This window comes from Taudactylus pleione, unplaced genomic scaffold (genome assembly GCF_031769625.1).
Source record: "Taudactylus pleione unplaced genomic scaffold, aTauple2 ptg000012l, whole genome shotgun sequence".
NCBI classification, from domain to species: domain Eukaryota; kingdom Metazoa; phylum Chordata; class Amphibia; order Anura; family Myobatrachidae; genus Taudactylus; species Taudactylus pleione.
Window position 1 is genome coordinate 6570501 of NW_028284415.1, and position 24982 is coordinate 6595482.

Sequence of the window (24982 nt, forward strand, 5' to 3'; positions counted from 1 at the left end):
TTATTATTTGTGTAGCACACTTTGAGGGTATCACCACCCTTTAACAGACAGACGCACGCTTGTCGCTGCCGCTTTAAGGATGCAGGTGCGGCTACAGCCCACACATTTCACAAAGACAGAAAAAAGAAGAAGAATATTTTAATTGTGTGTGTAGCACACTTTGAGGGTGTCACCACCCTTTAACAGACAGACGCACGCTTGTCGCTGCTGCTTTGAGGACAGTATCATATGCAGTGACAGTAGACTTGTCAGAAATTGTTGGCACGTCCTTCAGTCCGGACCAGATGTCCAAACCAGCCCTTGACTTATGACACAGGCGCACGCTTGGCGCTGCTACTGTGTTGATGCACGTGCGGCTACATCGCACACAAGTCACAAACACATTAAAAAATAGTTTTTTATTTTTTGGAGCACTTTGAGGGTTACACCACCCTTTAACAGACAGACGCACGCTTGTCGCTGCTGCTTTGAGGATGCAAGTGTGGCTACAGCCGACACAATTCACAAAGACAGAAAAAAAAAGAACAATATTTTTATTGTTTGTGTAGCACACTTTGAGGGTGTCACTACCCTTTAACAGACAGATGCACGCTTGTCGCTGCTGCTTTGAGGATGCAAGTCCGGCTACAGCCCACACAATTCACAAAGACAAAAAAAAAAGAACAATATTTTTATTGTTTGTGTAGCACACTTTGAGGGTGTCACCACCCTTTAACAGACAGACGCACGCTTGTCGCTGCTGCTTTGAGGATGCAGGTGGAATCTAGACGGGATTTGGAACCGGGGACACACTACCTCCATCAATTGTCTAAATCCCACTGCTCTAATGGCGGATACCGGACGCACGTCTAACACCAACATAGCAGTCAAGGCCTCAGTTATACATTTTGCTTCAGGTTGACTGCTGTCGTACTTCATCCTCATCGCTAGGGACTGTTGGAAGGTCAATTGTTTAGTAAAAGTAGTGATGTTCCTACTTCCTCTCTGGGATGATGAACAACTCCCAGCAGCAGCAATAGCACTAGGAGGAAGTGGTTCTTGATCTTTCCCTATTTTATTTTTATCGGAGAAAGTTTGGTCCTCCATTTATGTTATATTGATATATACGTGCGGCTAAAGCGCACACAAACACAGAAAATATTTTTTTATTTTTGCTGGAGAGTAGTGCACTTTGTGGGTTACACCACCCTTTAAGAAATGAGCCAGCCGGCTCTTTACTTATGGGACACAGGCGCACGCTTGGCGCTGCTCCTTTGTTGATGCACGTGCAGCCACAGTGCACACAAGTCACAAACACAGAAAATATATATTTTTTTGGTTTGGAGTGTACTTTGGGGGTTACAGCACCCTTTAACGGTCAAGCCAGCCGGCCCTTTACTTATGACACAGGCGCACGCTTGGCACTACTTTGTTGATGCACGTGCGGCTACTGCGCACACAATTCACAAACACAGAAAATATATATTTTTTTGGTTTGGACTGGAGTGTACTTTGGGGGTTACAGCACCCTTTAATGGTCAAGCCAGCCGGCCCTTTACTTATGACACAGGCGCACGCTTGGCACTACTTTGTTGATGCACGTGCGGCTACTGCGCACACAATTCACAAACACAGAAAATATATATTTTTTTGGTTTGGACTGGAGTGTACTTTGGGGGTTACAGCACCCTTTAACGGTCAAGCCAACCGGCCCTTTACTTATGACACAGGTGCACGCTTGGCACTACTTTGTTGATGCACGTGCGGCTACTGCGCACACAATTCACAAACACAGAAAATAATTTTTTTTTTGGTTTGGACTGGAGTGTACTTTGGGGGTTACAGCACCCTTTAATGGTCAAGCCAGCCAGCCCTTTACTTATGACACAGGCGCACGCTTGGCACTACTTTGTTGATGCACGTGCGGCTACTGCGCACACAATTCACAAACACAGAAAATATATATTTTTTTGGTTTGGACTGGAGTGTACTTTGGGGGTTACAGCACCCTTTAACGGTCAAGCCAGCCGGCCCTTTACTTATGACACAGGCGCACGCTTGGCACTACTTTGTTGATGCACGTGCGGCTACTGCGCACACAATTCACAAACACAGAAAATATATATTTTTTTGGTTTGGACTGGAGTGTACTTTGGGGGTTACAGCACCCTTTAACGGTCAAGCCAGCCGGCCCTTTACTTATGACACAGGTGCACGCTTGGCACTACTTTGTTGATGCACGTGCGGCTACTGCGCACACAATTCACAAACACAGAAAATAATTTTTTTTTTGGTTTGGACTGGAGTGTACTTTGGGGGTTACAGCACCCTTTAACTGTCAAGCCAGCCGGCCCTTTACTTATGACACAGGCGCACGCTTGGCACTACTTTGTTGATGCACGTGCGGCTACTGCGCACACAATTCACAAACACAGAAAATATATTATTTTTTCAGCACTTGGGGGGAGCACCCCTGATGGACAGAGCACCCCCTGGACTACACTACAGCACCCCTTTAGGACTGGGACACTGCACAGGACTTTGGAGTGGACACAGCCCCTATGGAGAACTGACTGCCCCTATGGACTCTGAAGTAGTGGACACAGCCCCTATTAACAACAGCAGCACAGCACAACACAGCCAGCCCCTATGGACTTTGAAGTAGTGGACAACAGCAGCACTACACTACACTACACAGCCCAGCCAGCCCTAACTCCCACCCTCCCTCTTCACTGTCCACAGCCGAGTGAGAAAATGGCGCCGACGCGGGTACCTCATATAGGATCCAAAACCCGCGAGACTCGGAAGGCGGGATGATGACGTTTTGCCTCGATTTCAGATCCGAGTCAGGCGGGAAAAGTCGAGCCTGACTCGGATCGGACTCGGATCGGGGGGGCTCGGGGGGGTTCGGATTTCAGAAATCCGAACCCGCTCACCCCTAGTAAATAGGCATATAGCAAAAAAGCCTCCAAAACGCAGGGATTTAGAACCCGCTGCTTAGCAAATTTTACCCTCAGGATCCAAAGAAAAATGAATCCAGAGAAAAATCCCTAAATCACTTCAAAAAGGGTTCAAGGAAGTCACACGCAAAAATATGTAATTGTGAATATAATAATAACAAGAAAAGTAGTGCAGTAATTTTACAAGGAAAGCCCTGATCTGAAAAAATCCTCCAGTTAGAAGTTTAATTATATCTACAACCAACCCAGACAATTCCATCTTGTTTCTCTCAAACTTGTGCTATTCTTACAAAATGGGCAGTTACATACAATACAAATAGGTACATAATGCCACAAAATCATTTGTTGTGCGAGTTTTCAATTTTGAAATGATCTTTATTGTCATACTAAATATTAAAGGGAAATATATTTGCAATGTTGAAGATTTGCCCTTAACTAACACATAGAACACTGTGGCTCCACTGTCACTTTCCACCATGATATTATTATGTTTGACATATGGGGTGAGAAATGCTTAAACAATGGTGCTGATTCAGAGGTGGCTCTAGAACTGGCTGCGGCTGACTGTATTGGCGGTCACTCATCTGAGACTCTATGCAAAGTCCTTCCCTGGTGTACATGCGTGCGTCCTAATGTGCAAAGACTGAGATGCCCACTATCAGCGTCCGTACCTGCTGTTATACCAATTGGTACATCTTTAAATGCACCATCATTCATATTTTTGACACTTGTACCAGCAGGTGCAGTTTCTCAGTCTGCATATGGCTTCCTATGTGATCGTTTGAGTGTCTGTGTATGTAACTACATTTATCTACACACACGCGACACTCCCATAAGATGTTCACAAGAAGGACTATCTCCGTGCGTGCACTAAGCCACCTCCCAATCATTGTCCAGGAATGGCCACTACATTTTCAAAACACTTCTCCATGTGTGCATCTCAAATTACACTGCCTGTGTGGTGCGACCCCTAGATACATGCTCCACTGTGTGTGACATGAGCAGTGCGTCTACCTCTGAGTCAGCACCAATTTGTGCTACTACTGTATAAATATTTAAAATAAGGGCAACAAAACCAAAATGGCATACCGTACTTTCCAGTAAAACGTGACCTATTATCTTCTTTCAGAAACCAGTCATCATTGTTGACAGTCTGCGCAAAGAGTTTAAAGTTAAAACAGGAACTTGTAGTTTTAAGAAGAAGAAGAGAGTTGCCACCAAAAATATTTCCTTTTGTGTGAAGAAAGGTAAAACTTACAGCAGGTCATATTCTCCATTCCCAATTCCTGTTTCTGCAATATAATAACTGTATGAGCACAGGTCCTATCGCTGACCCATGATGTTCTTGCTAATAAAACATTCACAATACTTTATTGTAGGTTTCAATATTTTTTTTTCTATTGTGTAGGAGACCTGCTCTGTATGAATTAACAAAACAAATTATGAATGAAAACCAGTCTGGTGTTATTACATATTACACAAAGCAAGTAATGTTCAAAAAAAAGAATGTAAAATACCGCAGAGAGGCTTTAGTTGCTTTTTGTGAGAATTTGAGAAGTTTAAATGAAAAAAATATAAACATGAAATTAAGATTAGCAATTTACCAAACATGTCTCAGGGGTCAACCCAATTACCTGCGAGTCAGTGCAGCTGTATGCCGCACTTAAGGTACCGCCAGACTCTCAGAAATAGGGCTGTGTACAAAAATGTGCGAGTCCAGCACGAGAAAAGGCCGCGAGGGATGTGATTTTGAGTGCCGTTGCCAGCATTTGTATGGGTACCTTTTGCGGGTAATTGGATTGACCCCTCAGAGTCTAATATCTATGAAACAATCTTTGTATACTTAGGCGAGGTCCTGGGATTACTGGGACCAAATGGTGCTGGAAAAACCACATCTATATTCATGCTGGCCGGTGAAATCAAACCAACAGCTGGGGAGGTGAGTACAACATTGCTGTCTCCCGGAACGGCCGGGAGGCTCCCAAAAGTAAAAGTGGGCAAGTCTCCCGGCCGGATTCCGTAATACTCTGATTCTGAGAAGTCTATAATCAGGTTGCCTACCTCTCCATTATTGGTATTTTTATATTCATCTTTTATGCACTGATGGGTAATGTCTGTCTATTCATTCCATGCTCTATGCTATGCTATAGGTAGTGCTATGTGAACTTGATTTACCTAAGACACCGGCCTCTGATGAGTCCACTGCGTTCCTCGGTTACTGTTGTCAGAACAATCCGTTGTGGCCAGATATGACAGTGAAACAACATCTGGAGATTTATGCAGCTGTAAAGGGTATGAAGAAGGAAGATGTAGAGCTGGTCATCAGAAGGTATAAAGTCTCATCTACTTCACTTAGCAAATCTTGACTGCTTTAGGCCTAGAGAAAAGCTGGAAAACATGTTTTGAAAAATTAACTCTGCAGCAGTGAGTGGGGAAGGGGGCCTGTGGAAAGTTCATGCTACGGGGCCATACAAACCGGCTGTCTATGGTTAGTTTTCACAATGTTGGTCTTATTAATCAGGTCTGTCCTCTTATATTAGGAAAAATACTGTGTTAGAGATGTGACTGGGGGGGTCTATTTACTAAAGCTGGGTACCCAGCGGATATGTCAGCGCAATGCTATCATGGATACACATCAGAATGAGGTAATGAACAACGGAACAATACCTCATTCAATCCTTCATTGCGTGCAACGGGGCCACTTGCGATATCGTCCGGTTGGACTGCAGCACGGTTGAACGGACCATGTCACAAGCAGCCGTGAGAGCGTGCATATTGGCCGTACACACTGAGCGATGCAGCCGAAATGTCATTACTATTCGAGTGGAAACTACATATCGTGCTGACATAGGCTCAGTGTGTACCCGGCTTTAGCCTTTGATGGAGATAAAGTGAACAAAGATAAAGTACCAGCCAATCAGCTCCTGACTGCCATGTCACAGGCTGTGTTTAAAAAATGACAGTTAGGAGCTGGTTGGTTGGCACTTTATCTCCACCCCGCAATGTTACAATGTGCCAATGTTATGTGAGCTCACATTTGTCTCCAGCAATAAACCTTTTAACTTTGTTTGCAGAGTGGCCGAAGCTTTGGAGCTGAAGGAACATTTAGATAAACCGACGAGGAAGTTGTCTGTTGGGGTCTCCAGAAAGGTGCTTATAGATTGTCCGTATTCTGTGCCTGCTCAGTAAATAATGTAGGCTTTATACTTTGTACTCCCTGGTTTCTGATGAGAGTGGTGGTTGTGTGTTAGACTTAACTGCTACCATGTAGTACCCCGGGTAGCTCAGTCTCTCCCATACTATCGGTCAAAGTAAAGCAATTAGGTGACCCTGCATATACAGGTTTGATAACAGAACAAATGTCATACAGATGCTGTAGGTAAAATAATGCACTGTTATCACTGGGGACTAGGTCATCGTTATTTGACAAATACTGTAAATTATAGAGATTTAGGGCCTGATTCAGAGATGGACGCAATGATGATGTTTACCATTGTCGCTCGCAGTGAAGATTTATTTTTGAACTGATTAACAGGCAGGGGCCTTTTGTGGGCGGCAATGGGGGGGGGGGGCGACTGAAACGCAGATGTGTCACAATCATTTCAGGGGAGAGTCCCAACCTGCATCTGTGATCTCGTACGCAAATAAAAGTGACTTCAATGTCTCAGCTCCCGCAGTCATTCTGAGCAGCCATAGGGTTATTTCAGAAGTCCGATAATTGACTGATCTGCGTGCGACGCTGCGTCTTTGTACGCAGTCACTTGGATATGCGGCTGTGACATTTGCATATGTTAGCACAGCCGCTTCATACAACTTCACAGCAGCGCTGGCATCTGTGTACATCTCTGAGTCTGACCATTACTTCTGAGCAGTCTTTAATTAACAGTCACTTATCTTTTTCCTCTCCAGCACAAATCACTTGGTTACATTGAGTTATGTTGCTCTATATCTTAATCCATGTTGTAAATCACAACAGTACTGTAGAATGTAATAATAATAATTTTATAATTATTTATAAAGCACTTTTCTCCAGAAGGACTCAAGGTGGTTTACAGAAATAATGAACATAGGGCCTGATTCAGACCCGGACGCTATTTGCGGACGCTCGTTCTTAAAAAGGGGCCGGATATTTAAATGAAGCGCTCGCTCTTTGAGGTGTGTTGACGCCTCGAAAAATGCGCTCGCTATTTGGTAAAGACGCCCCTTTGCCGTTCGCATCACACGTCATCTCCGTTATTTATTAAATTAATCAGGAACATCAAAAGGGGCGCAGTGCTTGTGGTAGGATTTACTTCCCGCTATCACTGCGAGCAGTTCAGGCTAAAAGACAACCGAGTGGCAAGGTCGATGACGCTCCTTTACTAATTATGCACTCCCATTAAACGCCGTTTTGACCGTTAGGCACGCCTGCGTTCGGATCACCACTCCCCCGTTTTCAAGCACCTTCCCCTGTTACCACCCACAAACGGTACATTCTGTCAATCAAATTAGCAGCCCCTCGTTGTTTTACGAGCGCACGATTTCCGACCGCAATGACTGGTTTGCGCATGCGCATTGCGAACCATCCGCATGCACAGTTGTGCTAACATCGCTCAGAGCGAACGAGTGGCCGCTTACGAGCGGCTCTGAATCAGGCCCATAGTTCAAAGATTTACTAAGATTTGAGTTTGGTCGAGATGGCAATCTCTGGTGAGTTTAGGCATTTTTTCAACTCGCAAATTAATTAATGATAAACTCGGGAGAGATTTCTCTCTTACACTGAAAAACTCGGGTGAGATTGCAAACTCGATTAAACTCACCATCGGCCAAACTCAAAAGTACTTTTCATGAAAAAGATACAACTCGGGAATTTACTAAGAATCGTGATTACAATCACAGGTGTAATTGTAGCAAACTCGCAGCTAAATAGAAGTTTCAAATAGTCCACTTCCTGAGCTGCGAGTTTGGCAGAAACATACACAGATCAGTGTGATTTGTGTATGTTTCTGTATGTAAACTACCTAAAGTGTTAATTTTTCTTAAAAACAATGACGTAGGGTCCCCCCCCCCCCCCCAAAAAAAAAAGCATAACCAGCCCCAGATTGCTCAGCCAGTCCTGGTTCCTAAAAATACAGGAAAAAAACAAGCAGGGTTCCCCCAAATTTTAGGAACCAGCACTGGGCTGTCCTTGTTTTAACTCTCCCCCTCCCTCCCCCATAAAGGAATCCCTCCTCTCCCGAGCACCCTAGGCTGAGTTCTGTACGATCGGTTCAAGGCCCTCATGGCTGGGATTCCAGATCTGTATCTTTGTTCAGGTTCCAGGCCTAAGTTTCTACCTTTTACTGCCAACTAGCCAAGGACACTCTAGCATTCCTATTCTACCCTATCCTGCTGCATGAGTAGGCAACTTATCAAGTCACCCAGTTTCACCCACACTCATACTTCAGCTAGTCCCAAGGGTCCCAGAATGGATCACAAACCATTGGTTTCCATGACACTTACAAAATAATCAAAACCATGCATTGTTCACTCTACCCATGAGAGAACCAGCTGAGGCAGCCATCTTGGGCACACTACATAGGTTACGATGTGTGAGATAAGCAATGCATAGAAGTAAAACATATATGGGTAAATGAAAAGTGTCTTAGATGATACGCACTGCATGTATAGTTCTACGTGTTGTTCATTCTGCCCATGAAGGTACCAGCCGAGGCAGTGATATGGGGTACACTGTATAGGTCACAGTTGGCAGGATAAGCAATTAGTAGAAATATAAAATATAGTGGGGAATTATAGGGAAAAAAATATAGATATCAACATAGGGAAAGGGACCATGTTGTGCTAGTATGAATAGATATGGAAGTAATTTAACACTTGTCTGAAAGCTGACAAACACCTGCCGTGGTACTCTTACTCTCTCGTCCCATGCTTATTCATTCCTCATTAGACTATGGCCTTCAGATGGCAGCACCCACATGCTATTAGATTCTGACCCTCTAACTATTTTCATTTTCACTTTTGGCTCCTCTTTTCATCCTTGGCATCTTGTTTTCTGAAACATCACTTTCTACCGTGAAGTACCACTCCCTTGAGTAGACACACTGCTAGGGGAACCGAGCTGGAGGAGGGTGAATCAGATACTACTGACTCTGGCATGGGCTTGTTGGAGGGGACAACTGGGGAGCAGGTCTGTTGTCTTCCCACCATGACCCATCTTACTGGCAGATCTAGAGGGGGCACAATTAGTGTGATCGCTCCCCTCCTTCCTCCCACACAACAGGTGCAGGGCAGGCAGAGGAGATCTACAGAGATCAGCGACAGCAGCCTGCCCTGACTAACTGCAGCGTGTGCTGGGCTGCTGCTGCTGAGCTTATAGCAGCAGTTTCCTCTGCCTGCCCTGCACCTGATGTGCAGGGAGAAGGGGGTGTGATCGCACTCCCCCATAGATCTACCCAAGCCTGAGGGGCACATGGCACACCCCTGTTTGGCGAGTTGCGTCACAATTAATATTTTTTCATACTTTTTTTTATAGGGGTCGTGGCCATGCCTGCTCAGTTAGGTCACTTCCCTACAGTTCCCGAAGGACTGAGGTAGTTCCCTTTTCTTGTTTATTGATAACTTTGTATTTTACTCTGTTAGTCAGCTGTGATACTCAGTTACCTCCAATGTAATGTAAGGATATAGCAGTTATATTATTTGCTGTAAAAGGCATTGTAGCCCCAACTTTTAAAATAGCACCCCTATATAAACACAAACTCTGGGGCAGAGGTGGTAGTAAAACAAGCTTAAGTTACATAAAAAGCATACGCAAAGTAATGTGATTCGCCCATGTGGAGAGATAAGCAGAAATTGATATCGCCCAATACACATGGGCAGCATATGTGCAACAGTTATGCCAAGTGCAGAAATATTGAGAATGCTGCTTAGAGACAGAAAGTGGCATTGGTACCACATGCATAACATTCTAGTTGTTGTCACCAGCATTGTCTGGGGTTTTGTTTTTTATCAATTTGTTTTTTATTAAAGAAATGCCTTCTTCGCCCATCCTTTTAATTCTTTTTTTTTTTTTTTTAAACTATGTTTTTCCTAATAATAGGTAATTTAAAAAATACTCCTTTATAGTGGTGAAATATACAATGTTAGTTTAAATATTGTACTGTATATGAATATGCTGCACACTTCAAAATATGTGCTTATCCTGTGTGTTTCTATCTTGTGCATTGTTAGTTTATGTTGTATTCAAAGAGGTAAATTTACTAAGCTCCTGGACATCGCGTTTTGCTGTGAAACCCACCGGTGATGCACATCTGAATGGACGAAACACCTACACTAATCCACCAGCGGCTTCCTGTGGAAAAATCTCTCCTTCTCCTCCCCATTCTTTCACATAACAAATAGCAAGAGATTAAAGGTGTATTAAACTAGCGCTAACAATAACTGAGCAGTTTAACAAACCACAATTACGGGGAAGTTTTAACACTTTCCATACTAATTCTATGTGCCTCAACCACTATAAGTGACTTTGGGGCTGATTCACTACTGTATGCAACTGTATATGCAATAGCGATTACACACGCAGTTCAATTGCGATAGTATGCTAATCCATTGTGATCGCAATGCCCTCGCAGCCTAACACAAGGATGGCCACTTTACTTAGCACACAGCCGTAATGTTTAGCAAGACTGCAAAACCATCGGTACAATCGAGTACCATCGCAGCCTCACGCACACTTGCACAAGCCCTGACCTCACTCAGAAATTTCTAACAACCACGCAAGCTAGCAGGCCTCATACTGCGTAGGCCATCGAAGTGCATAATTTATGCACACCCTTGCAATGGGCGTTGAAAGTGAAACGCACTGGCACACCTGTGTTCGCCCGACCACCACCTGTAAGCACCCACAAATAGCACTTCCCGTCAAACACTGATGTGATGGTCACTGCGATCACAGTCCCGATTGCAATGACTGGTTTGCGCATGCGCACTGCGAATGCAACAATTGTGTGCGTATAAGCATCTGCGTTCCTTGCTGAATCAGGCCCTTAATCCGAAGTAATCCATTGGCACTTTAAGGAATCCATTGGCACTTTAAGGAATCCACTATTGGCACCCTGACGAAGAAAGAGTTAAGTACCGTATGCCTGCCTATGTAATAGAAGGCCAGCCAAACAGGAATGGCCTTTCACGTCTCAACTGCCATTTGGTAAATTGGACAGTTTCTATCTTTTCCATTGTAAAAATCGGGACAGCGATGTTTAGCAGGAGGGTCCTAAAAGATGGTGGCTTCAAAGCTGTTTTTCCTTTAGTAAATTGGAGGTTCACTAAAACGCTGTGAAAACAACCAAGAAGATAGCACTTTTGCAAAACCAACACATAGTATATTTGCTGCATAATATGACTATGAGGTGTATTAATAGCTTATACATACTTTAATACACCAATTACATAAATATTTTGAGAGCAGTAGTTTGTCTAACTTGCTATAATGTTATGCAGAGCTGGATTAAGCCTTCTGGGGGCCTGAAAGGCACATACCTGTATGTAGAATATGATACCCCCAAAGTTTCCTCTTTAAACTAAGTGATAGTGAGTTTTTCAAATTACCTTACAAGTGAGAGAAGATTTCCAATTCTGGGCAATGGTGGCCTTGGCTGATATCAAAATATGTCCAAGGACATAGCAGTCCAATTTGACTAAGGGGATACCAATGTAATAATGCCAGCACTGGATCAGGGGGGAGTGTAAGGTTTAAAATATCAGTAATAAGAAGAGCACATACCTCCCTCCAGAAGGGGCACAGAACAGGTCAGTCCCAAAAGACATGAAGAATGGTACCTTCCAGTGGAGGCTCCAGAGGTGGGGCTGCACAACAGTCCAAAATTCAAATAGGGGAGCCACACCAACTGCCACTGAGTCCCAGCCAGAGATGTTTGGAAGTGTTTGAAATGACAGCTGGTGTGACTCACTTATTTGAATTTTGGACTGAGCTGCAGCCCCACCTCTGGAGCCACCACTGGTACCTTCCATATTACAGGGGCACAAGCAAAACTTTGTACAAGTGGGCACACCCTCTGTGAAGTTTGGTGGGAGTCAAAAGAGTCTAATAGTTTAATGTAAATTTCAGTGTGATTGGTTCACCTTGACATAGTATAAGAAGAATTAGAATGTATAGATTCCCATTGTTTTGGAGTAAAGGTCTGTAGAAAGTCTCCTTCCCATTGAATATGGCAGTGGTTCCCAAACTTGGTACCATGGAGCACATGCAGGGATGCCATAGGTTGGTGGTCCAGGACCAATTCAAATTACTTTTTGTCAAGATGATAGGCAAATCAGTGCTAGTGGCTGCACCACTAAATACAGTAACTGTACCTAAAGGCTCCCATACACTGTGCGATATAACAGCCGATCCAACGGATTGGTACAATATCGCTGCTATATCGTACCGTGTGGGCATGATATCGGCCAGTGCGCGCTCCTGTGGGGTCATACATCACACCTCCAGATCTTACTGCATGTTAATTTGATCTGGGGATGCGATGTACGATCCCATGCAGCTCTATACGGGTGGGGGAGGGGGGTGCCGGCATATCGGGCAGTCGGACAGTGGATCGCTCCTTGTGTGGGGATCACCCGATATGTCGCACATCGGATCGGCTGTCGCGTCGCAAGGTGCATATCGCACCATGTATGGGGGCCTTAAGAATGATAAGTAAGCACAATTGACTTACTTTAATAATTTTTTTCACAAAGAAACTTTTGGCCAAGGGGTGCTGGGAAAAAAATGCTGATGCTCTAGGGTGCAGTGATTCAAAAAAGTTTGGGAACTATTGAAATAGGGGATTTATCTGGTAGGTCAGGGGGAGATAGGAAACGGTACCAGAATGATATAGCACCTCGGGAGAAGGCAGTAGTTAGACTGGCTAGGATCTGGGTAGGGGGTGAACAGAAGACATTAATAGTAGAGCTTGTAGCTCTTACCCAGTGCTGGATCTGGAGGTACAGATGTAGCCGCGCTCACCTATCCCACGAATCGAGCGCTTTGCAGCATGGAATGACCGACTAGTGTGCCCGCTTCTATGACGCACACGCATGCCATAGACTTTAATGGGGAGAATGCTGGCCGTGCCTAGTCGCAGCCCGGCGAGAGCTGCACTATGCACAGGCACACACATTGCGGCAACTATATAGATCTATATTTGAACCAGTGGGATATAGTCAATTGGCTGGTGCACGGGATGCCAGCGGTTGAAATCCCGACACCGGAATTCCTACCCGTGGCCAGAACACTGGTGCTGGAATCCCGACATCATTTGAGATGCCGATGCCGGAATCCCGACAGTCGGCATCCCGAACGTGAGTATAGCGGGCCGGATTAGCTTTACGCCGTGGCGAGGGTTTAGGTTATTCCACCACAGTGGGGTTAGGGATAGGCTGCTGGGGGTGGGGGGGGGTTTAGGGTTAGGCACCACCGGGGGGTTGATTAGGGTTAGACACTAAGGGGGGCGGGTTAGGTTTAGGCACTAACGGGGAGGGTTAGGGTGCAGGGCGGAGTGTTAGGAAGGAAGAAGGGAGGGTTTAGGCGGTGAAGGGGGGAGGATTAGTTTACTTACGGAGCCCCTGTTGGGATTCTAAGCATCGGGATGCTGCTGTCAGTGTTTTGACGGCAGGCATCCCGACTACCGGCCTCCCATAGCCAACCCGAATCAGTTTGCGGTGGGGTAGGTTGCCGAGTTTACATTCGGCAGAAATCGCAGTGAGATTTTTCAATCAAAGTTGACAGATTTAATAGAAGGCGATTCTGAGGCTTAGTATGAAAATTGACGGGGAGTTTTAGCGATTTGTGGCAGGTAAACGAGGACAAACTTGCCAGAAACTCACAGAACATAATAAAGAACAATGTTAAACATATGTATTTTGTCTCTAATTAATACTAAACTAAGGGTCCCCAGAAATAATAAAACTATTGATGAGCCATAATTATTTATAGACTTTATTTTTAGGAACAATACAGTAATGTTTAAAAATAATAATATTTTAATTTAGGAGGACAATAATATTTGTATGTTAGTCGGGGGGCATATTAATTAATGATAGAAGCAGCATTTATATTTCAATTTGTACCATGGATGTACTTCTATGTTCTATCATTAATTAATATGGCCTCAATTAACATAAAAATATTATTATGCTCATTATTTAAAATTTTCTTTTTTTTTACATTATTGCCAGAATAATAAGTTAATTAAAACATGATGACCCATCAGGATATTTTTTTTATTTTTGGGGCCCCTTAATCGACTATTAAGTAGTGGGAAAGTAATACGTATGTTAAAACTAAAGATGAGCAGGTCCGGTTCTCTGAGAACCAGAACCACATGAACTTCACGATCCAGGCCGGGAACCGTGTCCTGCTCGGATTTTCCCACCTGACTCGGATCCCAAAACGAGGCAAAGCTTCATCATCCCGCTGTCGAATTCTTGCAGGTTTTGGATTGTATATAAGTTCCTGCGCTGAATCCTGGGCTATCAGGCTGTGCTTCGTCCAAGGGGTGCTGTGTTGTCCAATACAGGGGTGTGCAGTGCTGGGCTGTGTTGTCCAATACAGGGGTGTGCTGTGCTGGGCTGTGTTGTCCAATACAGGGTTGTGCAAGGGTGTGCTTTGCTGGGCTGTGTTGTCCAATCCAGACAGGGTGTGCTGTGTTCTGTCCAGGGGACTATTATTTATCATTCCTTTGCTAATCTAGGGGTGTGCTGTGCTGTCCATCAAAGGGTGTGCTGTCTATCTAGTGTGCTGTTCGTCCACGGGCTGTAAAAAACAAAAGTAACTAAAAGTTTTAAAATAAATAAATAATACATTTTAAAAAGTTACAAATATGTTTTTGTACTGTACCCCACAATGTGATGCTGTATGTCGTACCCCCCCCCCCCAGTGTATCAAAAACACTGACGCTGCTGGCCATATTGTGAGTGATGTTGTCAGTCAGTAATAACGCAGTGTAAGATTATTCATACAAGTAATGTGACACTGTCGGTCACTAATACCGCAGTGTAATATATTCATAAAAAATATTGTGACACTGTAAGTGGTAGCACAGTGTATTCATAAAAAATATTGTGACACTAAGTGGAAACGCAGTGTAATATTCAACATGTTTTGTGACACTAAGTATTAGCGCAGTGTATTCATAAAAAATATTGTGACACTGTAAGTGGTAGTGCAGTGTATTATTAAAAAAAATATATAGTGCCACTAAGTGGTAGCGCAATGTTTTATTCATAATAATGATTGTGACACTGTAAGTGGTAGCGCAGTGTTCATAAAAATATTGTGACACTGTAGGTCATTGATACCGCAGTAAAATATTTAAAATTGGTGCAAATTGATGTGTGTGTTGTACCCCAAATCTTTTGTGTTTGTTGATATGGAGAACGATCAGTTGAGAGGAGAGCAGGAACCACATACTAGTGCTGGATCTGCTGCCAGTGCCACCAATCATGACAATACTAGTCCGTCTACGTCATCTACTAAAGCCAATGCCCAAGGGCATACAGGCCTTAAGTCAGGGCATCTAAAATCAAAGAAGCAATCTTTTACAGTGGTAAAGAAAGAAAATCAAAAGGAAAGTTAGCTGCAGAAATACATAAAATTGCCAATATGCCTTTCACCACACAAAGTGGCAAGGAAAGGCTAAGGCCTTGGCCTTTATTTATGACTGGTGGTTCTGCCTCTTATGATAATGTAAGTTCTTCTCCCTGTAGACACTGACAGGTACAGGCTAGCCACTTGCGAGTCTGCCTTACCTAAATGTGGATTCTCTGGGGAACCTCTGAGCCAAAGTGTCCCTCCATGTCCTTGCAGTGTCCCTCCATGCCCTCACAGTGTCCCTCCATGCCCCACTTACTTTATTATATGTCTGCCTGCCACGGCATCTCTGCTTGGTTGTCTTTTCTGTGGGTCAGCGACACTCCTCAGCTCGCCATATGCTGGAACTTCTGTTGCCTCTCTGTGCCGGCTTGGCTCCGCTGGCTACTTGATTCTCGACGGACTTAACCTAAGCAGCATGGGGACTGGTGTAAGCTCCTTTGCATAAGCATATTTTATATATAAATATATATATATATATATATAAATTTTACACATAAGCTCCCCATCCCACGTGGTGCTTCCATATCCCACTGTGCTCCCCCATCTAAAGGTGGGTACACACTATACATATATATCTGCAGATCGAGTGATCTGCAGATATATCTGTAGATGATGGTCGTTCATATACCCTGAACGACCATCATCTTCCAGGCAGCCGCGACTCCCACTGGCCGGTGGCCAATAAGATGCCTGAAATTGGGACGCGGTGATTTCTATAGAAATCACTGCTTCTTTTTTTCTTGCACCTCCAGAGCAAACATGATTTTTCCGAATATCGATCATTTCAGGAAAAATCAGCGGGACTTGCTCTGGGACCCCAGCGGCACCCACCCTGAGGACTAATTAAGCAATTGGAAGTTTCCAGTTAGCTTAATTAGTCCTTAATTACTCACCTTCCGAAGCGGTGTCTTCTTCCTCCAGAGTTGGGTCTTCTGCAGCAGGGTGAGTATGTGAGTGTTTGTAAGTGTGTATGAGTGAGTGCGTGTGTGTGTGCATGAGTGTGTGTGTGTGTGCCCCCCTCCCCGTAACGGGTGCTGGGAGAACTACACCTCCCAGCAGCCCTTGATCCCCCCACCAGCCCCAGAGCCTCCCAGCAGCCCCCTGCCCAGAGAAAAGATGGGGAGGAGGCCACCAGGAGCCACGGAGACCCCTGGGCAGGTAAGTGTCAATTTTTTTTTACATGGCGCTGTGTTTTCAGGTCTGAAAACCCCGCAACCACTTTTTGTTATTGTGTGTGAGTGACCCACGGTGTGTGTGATTCTTCCATATGTGTGCCCCCCCTCCCTATAACAGGTGCTAGGAGAACTACATCTCCCAGCAGCCCTGCTCCTCCCAGCAGCCCCTGGAACTCACAGCAGCCCCCTCCCCAGTAACAAGATGGACAGGAGGCCACTGGGAGCCGCGGTGACCCCCGGGTAGGTAAGTGTAATTTGTTTGTTTTTTTTACGCTCCGGTGTGTTTTCAGCTCTGAAACCCATGCAACCACTTTTTTTTAATTGGATACCATGGGTATCGGGAGCACGCATACTCAAAATTGGGCACGAGGGGCGCAAGGTTTTTTACCTCGCTAAACTTCGCACCCAATTGGATATGCCCCAGTATGTACCAAAAATGGCTTAAAAACAATGGTGTGCCACACTTATTCCCTTGTTATTGTCAGAATATGCTTGTTAAGCTGTTTTCTCAGCTCTCAGTCATAGTCTCAGTCTGAGGGAGGCAGTGCATGGATGGAGTGGGTGGGGTGCTAGCACTACCCTTTGGGTCACATTTCCTTGGGTTTTCCTTATATTTTGCCTTGTTTTTTTGTTTATATTTATTGAAGTCAGTAATAAGAGTTTATTATTTTAAAGTATACCAATAAAATGTATATTTTTGACCAACTAATATTTACTAATATCTATTTATTTCTGTTCGATTGTGCCCTTTAAGGAATTTTCTTTTCCTCTCCAGTTACCTGTGGTTTGCATACTATTCCAGTAGCACCCCATGACTATTTTGTTTAGAATTTTATATATAGAATGTTATTGATTATACTCAGGTAAGGCATCCATGGTCTATTGCGCTCAGTGCAGTTATAACCTTCTTCTCTGTACATGATTAGCATACATCTCAGAATGCTTCTCTCACAGCAGAAACTGCTAGAAACAAACAATTGCTTAATCAGCTGTTACAGGTGCACTGAGCATAGGTAGTGTTGTCAGCTGTGCAGATCACTCAGTAATCCTCCAATGAGATTCTACTAGGACACTGCAGGGCAAAGGGCACTGTCTGGGCCTGTCAATTTTCTGTTTATTATCCTTACTTGTAGCTTCCTCTTCTTTTAACCCTAGCAGCGCCTGACTTCCCCTATCTCTTCCCTGGCCCTGCCCCCTGAGGCCATGGCCTTTATCTGGGGCATGTCTTATGTCCCTATTTGAAAAATGGGGGGGAGGGGGGAGAGGGGCGCCAATACTCTTTCTGGCACAGGGCACCAAAATGTCTAGTTACGGCTCTGATCATCATCATGCTATATTTGCAACTCCCTGTAGTCATTGCAAACTGTGCACCCACGCATATATCCGCAAAACTGCTGGTCTGCATGATCTGGCTCTGTGTGTTTGTGTGAACTCATCTAACTGTATACACCCTACATGAGGAACGCTCCTTCCCATGCCCATTATACCTCTCCTGTCATAAGGGTTACTATATGCCATGGGATGCTGATGGTCTAGATACCGGCGCCGGAATCCTGACCATCTGCATCCCAAAGGTAAATATCGGGGTGTTAGGGGGAGGTTAGCGTTAGCTAGCGGGGTTAGGCATTAGGGGGTGGGTTAGCATTAGCCACCAGGGAGGGGGTGTTTGGTTTTAGTGTGTGGGGAGCTGGAGGTTAGCTTTAGGCACTAGGGAGGGCGGGTTAGGTTTAGGCAACGGAGAGGGAGGGTTAGGGTAGGGGTAGGGAAAATACTTACCATGCGACCCGACCGCCAGGATTTCATACCCAAGCTTTGCAAATGTTCATTTGCATGTGTTTGCATTGTGGGAATGTGGCCATGTGCAGTGAAAGAAAAAGCAGTTTTGTTGATCAATTAATCTACATGAACCAGATTAATGAATTGATTAATATTATCTATGAGGGGCAAATCGATATTCTATTCCAACCAAAAAGTGAGAGAAGAATGGATATGAAGGAGTACTAACTGAGCTTGTATTGTATACTGTAATATCATATGATTTTTTGTTTCAAGATCTACACAAGTCTAAAGGCCCCCATACATCAGCAATTGATTGCAGCAATTCTGCAATTTGCAATCGATTGTGTATAAAAATCTTTCCCTTTTTCAATCGATTGTGGCAATTCTGCAATCGATTGAAAAAGGGAAAGATTTTTATACACAATCGATTGCAAATTGCACAATTGCTTCAATCAATTGCTGATGTATAGGGGCCTTAAGAAACATGTGCAATGTAATACACCACACCTGACAGTTCCTGCACACACTTACCTCTCCATGTTACCTGCGATTAACAGGAAGATTTATAAAGTGATTTTCTTCCTTTCTCAGGTGTGTTTTGCCATCAGCATGCTAGGTAACCCAACCATTGTTCTCTTGGATGAACCTTCAACTGGTTTGGACCCAAAAGGCCAGCAACGACTCTGGTGAGTCTCACATATGATGAGATACAACAAATGGTATACTTTATTGTATGGATTGTATTTATGCTCCTTTGTAATACCCCTTTCACATCGCAAATTCAGCTCTGACCCAAGATTTTGAACACGGGTCAAACCTAGTTGCGGCCCAGGTCAGACCCCTTTCAAACTGCACCTTCGACCAGGGTTATTCCCGGGTTGGCCCTGTTCACACTGTGAGCCTGAAAAAGGAAAATTTTTAATGACATCCATAGGGTTTTACATGGCTGACCCGGGTTCAAAGATAAGATCACAAAAGGGAACAAAAGGGAGGGGTGGGGACTGCTCACAGCATTGCAGGAATCATGGCTGATGGATTACCACTGTGTAACCCTGAGTTCATGAGTGTTTGTGCTCTACTGCTGTTTGATTTAGCCAGTGAGAATATGATGCAGCTTCTGACAGCAAAGTGTACAGTTCACTTCTTCATCACTCCAATGAGCCATCACTGTAATGACAGTAGTGGTATTAAACCCTTTCAGACTGCCAGAATACTACCTCTGCAGTGTGCTGCCTGTATGCTTGGCTGCTGACATCATCAAGTGAAACCCAGGAACATCCAATCAGTGGTATTTTCTGAGTCCCAGGTTGGATAACCGGGGTAGGGCCTGTTCACACTGCACTTGTTCCTGTGTTCAGCCCTGCTCGATTGCAGGGTTGAAATGCCAGGTTGCTCGACTCGGGAATTTGTTTGGTGGCGCATTCACACTACACCTCGACCTGGGACGACCCGGCAATATCCCGGGTTATTTTTGCGATGTGAAAGGATTGGATTATATGTGTATTGAATTATATGTTTATTGCAGATTTCTACATGTGACTTTTAACCGGTCCACTGTGCAGATGTGCAGTGAACCAGGCGAATGTAACTTAATGAAACAATATGATTGGATTACCTGTTCTTAAATAAGATCATAATCTGCAGCATTTTATCCTTTGAGGAAACTATCCGGGAAATAGAGAAACGCGTTAAAGGTGCTACTATCACCCCCTTTTTCACTCATTACTTTGGATCAGCAGCTCACTGTGGGGCCTATTCATCAACACCAAACTAACGGGTTTAAGGAAATTTTTCCTTAATTACCATTTTTTGGTATTCGTTAACACACTTAACGTAGGAGATATAACAGATATCTCCTGGTTAAGTCCGTCTGCGTTAATTTCCACACTTATGGGGATGTAGAAATTAGGCTATTCATCAAATTCCCAAAGTTATGAATTTTCAGAATTTGATGGTGTTACTATATGCCACTCTCATGTGTCGTATAGCCCCCGATGGTGTACACAAGCTATCGTCTACATGGCAGCTTGTGTAGGAAAGAGACAGTACTTACCAGCTTTCAGCTTCCTCCAGGTCTTTCCATCGGCTAGGTCCTCCAGGTTGCTCCTGTTCCTACTTCAGGTCTCTCTGCTCCCTCCGACGTGTCCCTCGGGCTCCCACCTCTGGCGTCCCCCTCTCCACGCAGGTCCCTCGGGCTCCCCGGTACCGGTGTCCCTTTCTTCGTGCAGGTCCCTCGGGCTCCCGATTTGGGCTTCCCTCTCTTCGCATAGGTCCCTCAGGCTCACGGTTCCATCGTCCCTCTCTTCGAACAGGTCCCTCGGGCTCCCAATTAGGGTGTCCCTCTCTCCACGCAGGTCCTTTGGGCTCCCGGTTCCGGCGTCCCTCTCTCCGCGCAGGTCCCTTGGGCTCCCGGTTCCGGCGTCCCAGGTCCCTCAGGCTTTGGCTCCATCAGCACTTTCTGCACCTGCTAGTTCATGTTACTGCTGATGGGAAGCGTCTCCCCTTCGTTCCCCGTTGGCACTTATAAGTGCTTCTTCGATTATTAAGCTTACTTATAAGTGCCAACGGGGAACGGAGGGGAGACGCTTCCCGTCAGCAGCAGCAAGCAGCGGCGGGCAGATCATAAATTAGTAATAAAAATAATAATAATATTATATTCAATTAGCACAGCTGTAATAAGTGCTGCGCATGCGCTGCTTCTCTGAAATGAAGTGGCGCATGCGCAGTACTGATTCCAGCTGCGGTAAGGTAGAGTAGACAGGGAAAACTATCTATTTTCTGAAAAGCTGTTATTGCAAAAATGACAGCTTTTCGGAATAGATAGTTATGGGGAGGAGGAATGATGAATTCCTCCAATTACGTAGAACTCCATGCGAGTTCTAAACCTAATTACCTCCAGAGAATTTTAAGTAATGATGAATAGGCCCCTGTGTTACAGATACACTCTCCCCCACAGCGTGGAGTGTGCCGGCTCATCTGCTCCACTGCTCTCATATAAACTACACTAGGGGAGACAGCTTACCATGTGCTAAGGCGGAGAGACCCAATGCCGACATAAGCTCTCTCCAAGGGGTCTGTTTATTAATTATCAGGTTTTAGACTTGATAATTATAATTTCTTATCATTTATAATTTTGATTACTTTTACTTTCTGTGACGGGGCCCCCAGCGTGCTACTGCGCGTGCTCGGTCATCAGACTGTGCATGTGCGAGTAGCCATTACCAGGGATAAAATCTGCAATGAGTAGCCTGTAGGCTACAATGGCTAACGCCATCTAAAGATGGTGTTAGCTACCAGGGCCAAGCTCCGGTATACTTTACATCACAAAATTTTGCCCAGTCGCCCACATAGAATCTATGGTGGCTGCTATTGCGATATCTGCTACTCATGTCATACATTCTGGTGATGCTGAAATGTTGCAGGTATCTCCCGAAAATGCTAAATTAGTTTGTTAAATATGCCACTAAGGGTGGCAGGTATGGACACATGCCACAGCCTGATGGCTAGCATTGAGCACACCACCTCCACTCAACTCACTGGGGAACAACTCTACTATCTGGAGACCATCCTGCGGGAGTGGTGAGCATACAGGAACCTCATGATGAGGTTCCTGTATGGTGTCTCATTGGCATTTTTGGATTGCGCTATTCCCCATTGTGATGCGCTTATTTTATCTAACAGTCCCCCAGTGAGAGAAGTCAGATATTCTATGGCCATATAAAGTAATATTACTGCCTACTACCTGCTAGTGCTACTTTGTGGCCTACTCATGTTGTTTTCTTAGGTTAATCACTTCAAAATGTATCCTCTTTTTGAGGTATCTTATTTAATCAGCTGTGATTTTATGTTTATTTTTATCTGTGTAATAAATAGAGATGAGCGGGTTCGGATCTCCGAGATCCGAACCCACCCGAATTGCAGGGATCCGGGGCGATCCAAGCGAAGCCTGCCTGCCCCGGATCCCTCACCCGAGGCAAAACCTCACGACTCCGCTGTCAGGTCGCGAGATTTTGTATTGAGCAGGCTTAACGCTGATTGGCTGAGAGAGCCGTCTCAGCGTTAAGCCCATTGAAAACACAGAAGAAAAAGAAGATGGCGCCGGCCATCCCCACCGTCTGACACCGCCTGCACCCCCCACTGCCGACACTGCTGGCACCCCCACTGGCAGCATCCCCCGCTGCCAACACCACCGCTGCTGACACTGCCGGCACCCCTGCACTGCTGCCCCACGTACTGAGGTCACCGTCAGCGACCCCCACACTGCCGACACTCCCACACTGAGGACACCACCAGCACCCCTGCACTGCCGACATTGTCAGCAAATTTGCACTGAGGACACCGCTGGCACCCCCGCTCTGCCGGCACCCTGCATTGAGAACACCCTTGCACTGCCGACACAGTCAGCAAACCTGCACTAAGGACACCGCTGGTACTCTTCACTGAGAACACTGCCAGCACCGTAGCACTGCCATTCCATCTACTGAGGACACCGCTAGCAACCCCCGCACTGCCGACACAGCCAGCAAACCTGCACTAAAGACACCGCTGCCACCCCCGCACTGCCGACACAGCCAGCAAGCCTGCACTAAAGACACCGCTGGCACCCCCGCACTGCCGACATCACCGGTACCCTTCACTGAGGACACTGCCAGCACCGCAGCACTGCCATTCCATGTACTGAGGACACCGTCAGTGAACTGCCACATGTTAGTGCCACCCAGTGTGTCACTTAGCTTAGTCAGCCAGCTAGCTGGGTGCAACCTTGTAGTTTTAAGTAGATGAAGCAAATAATATTGTGAGGTGGTCAAAATTGATTGGAAATTACTGGAAATAAATGTTATTGAGGTTAATTATACTGTAGGAACAAAAACAGGCCCATTTTATGTGATTTTAGCTTTTTTTTATAATACTTTTAAGAAAAAATCCAGATCCAAAACCAAAACATGAAAACAAAACATGGAGGTGAGATTTTGGCAAAACCAATCCAGATCCAAAACCAGGGGGGATCCAGATCCAAAACCAAAACACGAGGGCCGGCGCACATCTCTAGTAATAAATCACTGTATATTTTTATTGATTGCGGTCTGGAAATCTATTAGCGCAATACTAATACTAAGCTTTCAATTTGTTTCTTTTAGAGTATTTTTAGGTGCTGCCTACTCTTTTCCTTTGCTACATTTAGGGCTTTGCCGTTTAGGTAATCGGCAGACCCCGGAAACACTTTCCATACCTCTGCATGTATTTGGGCTTATAAACTAAGTGGGCATCTTGTTTTTTTTTGTCATCTTCCTTGTAATTTGCCTACATACTATGTGGAAGTTTCAATTGGACAAACACCATGGACTCCTCTATCCACTGATTTTATTACTGACCACCCGCACTCCAGTGAACATAACACACTCAGGGATGTGATTTATTGCATCCTTTAACATCTCCCAAGTGGTCAATCCTGTGGCATTCAGATTTGAGCTTCCAATATTTCTGCAAATTCCAAATGTGTTTAATGTATTATTACTAAAACCTCTAGGAATTAACCTTTTTTCTTCTTTCCATCGTCAACCTGCTACATTTGTAGTAGAGGAACAAGAAGAATTTGAGATGAACAAAATCTTAGATTCCAAGATTTCGCAGTGTGCTCTTCTCTCCCTTATTGATTGGAAGGGCCTCAGGGGCTAATTCAGCAGTGCATGCAAGTTCACTGCTGAATGCAGATTCACGATTATCAGGAATCTGCGCATGCACAGGACCCATTCTGTGAGTGTGCAGAATGGGTCCTGCTAAAGGTGCCCATACATCTGTGACAGATCGTCGCGATGCAAGGATGCGATCGGAAATTTCCGATCGTCCACCATCGATGCTCAGTGATCCGTCGCCGGATCGCTGACATTTGACATGTCAAATTGGTGACATTTAAGGATTGCGATAATTTTTGGATCGCGATCGTCAAATTGCCAAAATCCAACATGTTGGATTTCTGCGATCCCGCGATGCCAGGTTGCAGCACCACAGGATCGCAGATGTATGGGGGCCCATTACATGCACGCTAGCCCTGGAATGCCTCTGCCTGATTGACAGGCTGGGGCATTTAAATGGGCAGGGCTGGGCGCTGTTCCCAGAAATGGGGTCGTATCCGCCCTGTTTTCAGGGAGCGGCAAGCCCAGTATCCTGAGCTCGCAAGCCGGCCAGGCTGAGTAAGCTGAGGTTTACTCAGCTGTCCGGCCGCCCGATGGTCACGATGGTCAGTGCTGGGATCACAAATGCAGGTGTCATACACCTCCAGCTGCATTTGCATTATTGCAAGGTCCCAATTGCAAAGCTGCCTGAATGCAGCTTTGCAATTGCGTTTCTTGCTGAATCAGGGCCTCAGACCTGAAGAACTTTCTTGGATAAAGTCTGCAAATGTGCATAATAATAGTAATTTTATTTATATAGTGCTTTTTTCCATCCAGACTCAAAGTTGCTTT

The 24982-nt window shown here is 45.0% G+C and overlaps 1 protein-coding gene across 1 annotated transcript in view; it reads left to right on the forward strand.

Moving 5' to 3' along the window:
• Nucleotides 1–24982, forward strand: part of LOC148542426 (ABC-type organic anion transporter ABCA8-like) — a 246241-nt gene that overhangs the window by 207649 nt on the left and 13610 nt on the right. The window contains exons 30-34 of the mRNA XM_088468583.1: nt 4069–4186; nt 4787–4878; nt 5090–5268; nt 6014–6089; nt 19110–19204. Of these exons, the coding sequence (XP_088324709.1) occupies nt 4069–4186; nt 4787–4878; nt 5090–5268; nt 6014–6089; nt 19110–19204 (560 nt within the window). The remainder of the gene's footprint in view (nt 1–4068; nt 4187–4786; nt 4879–5089; nt 5269–6013; nt 6090–19109; nt 19205–24982) is intronic.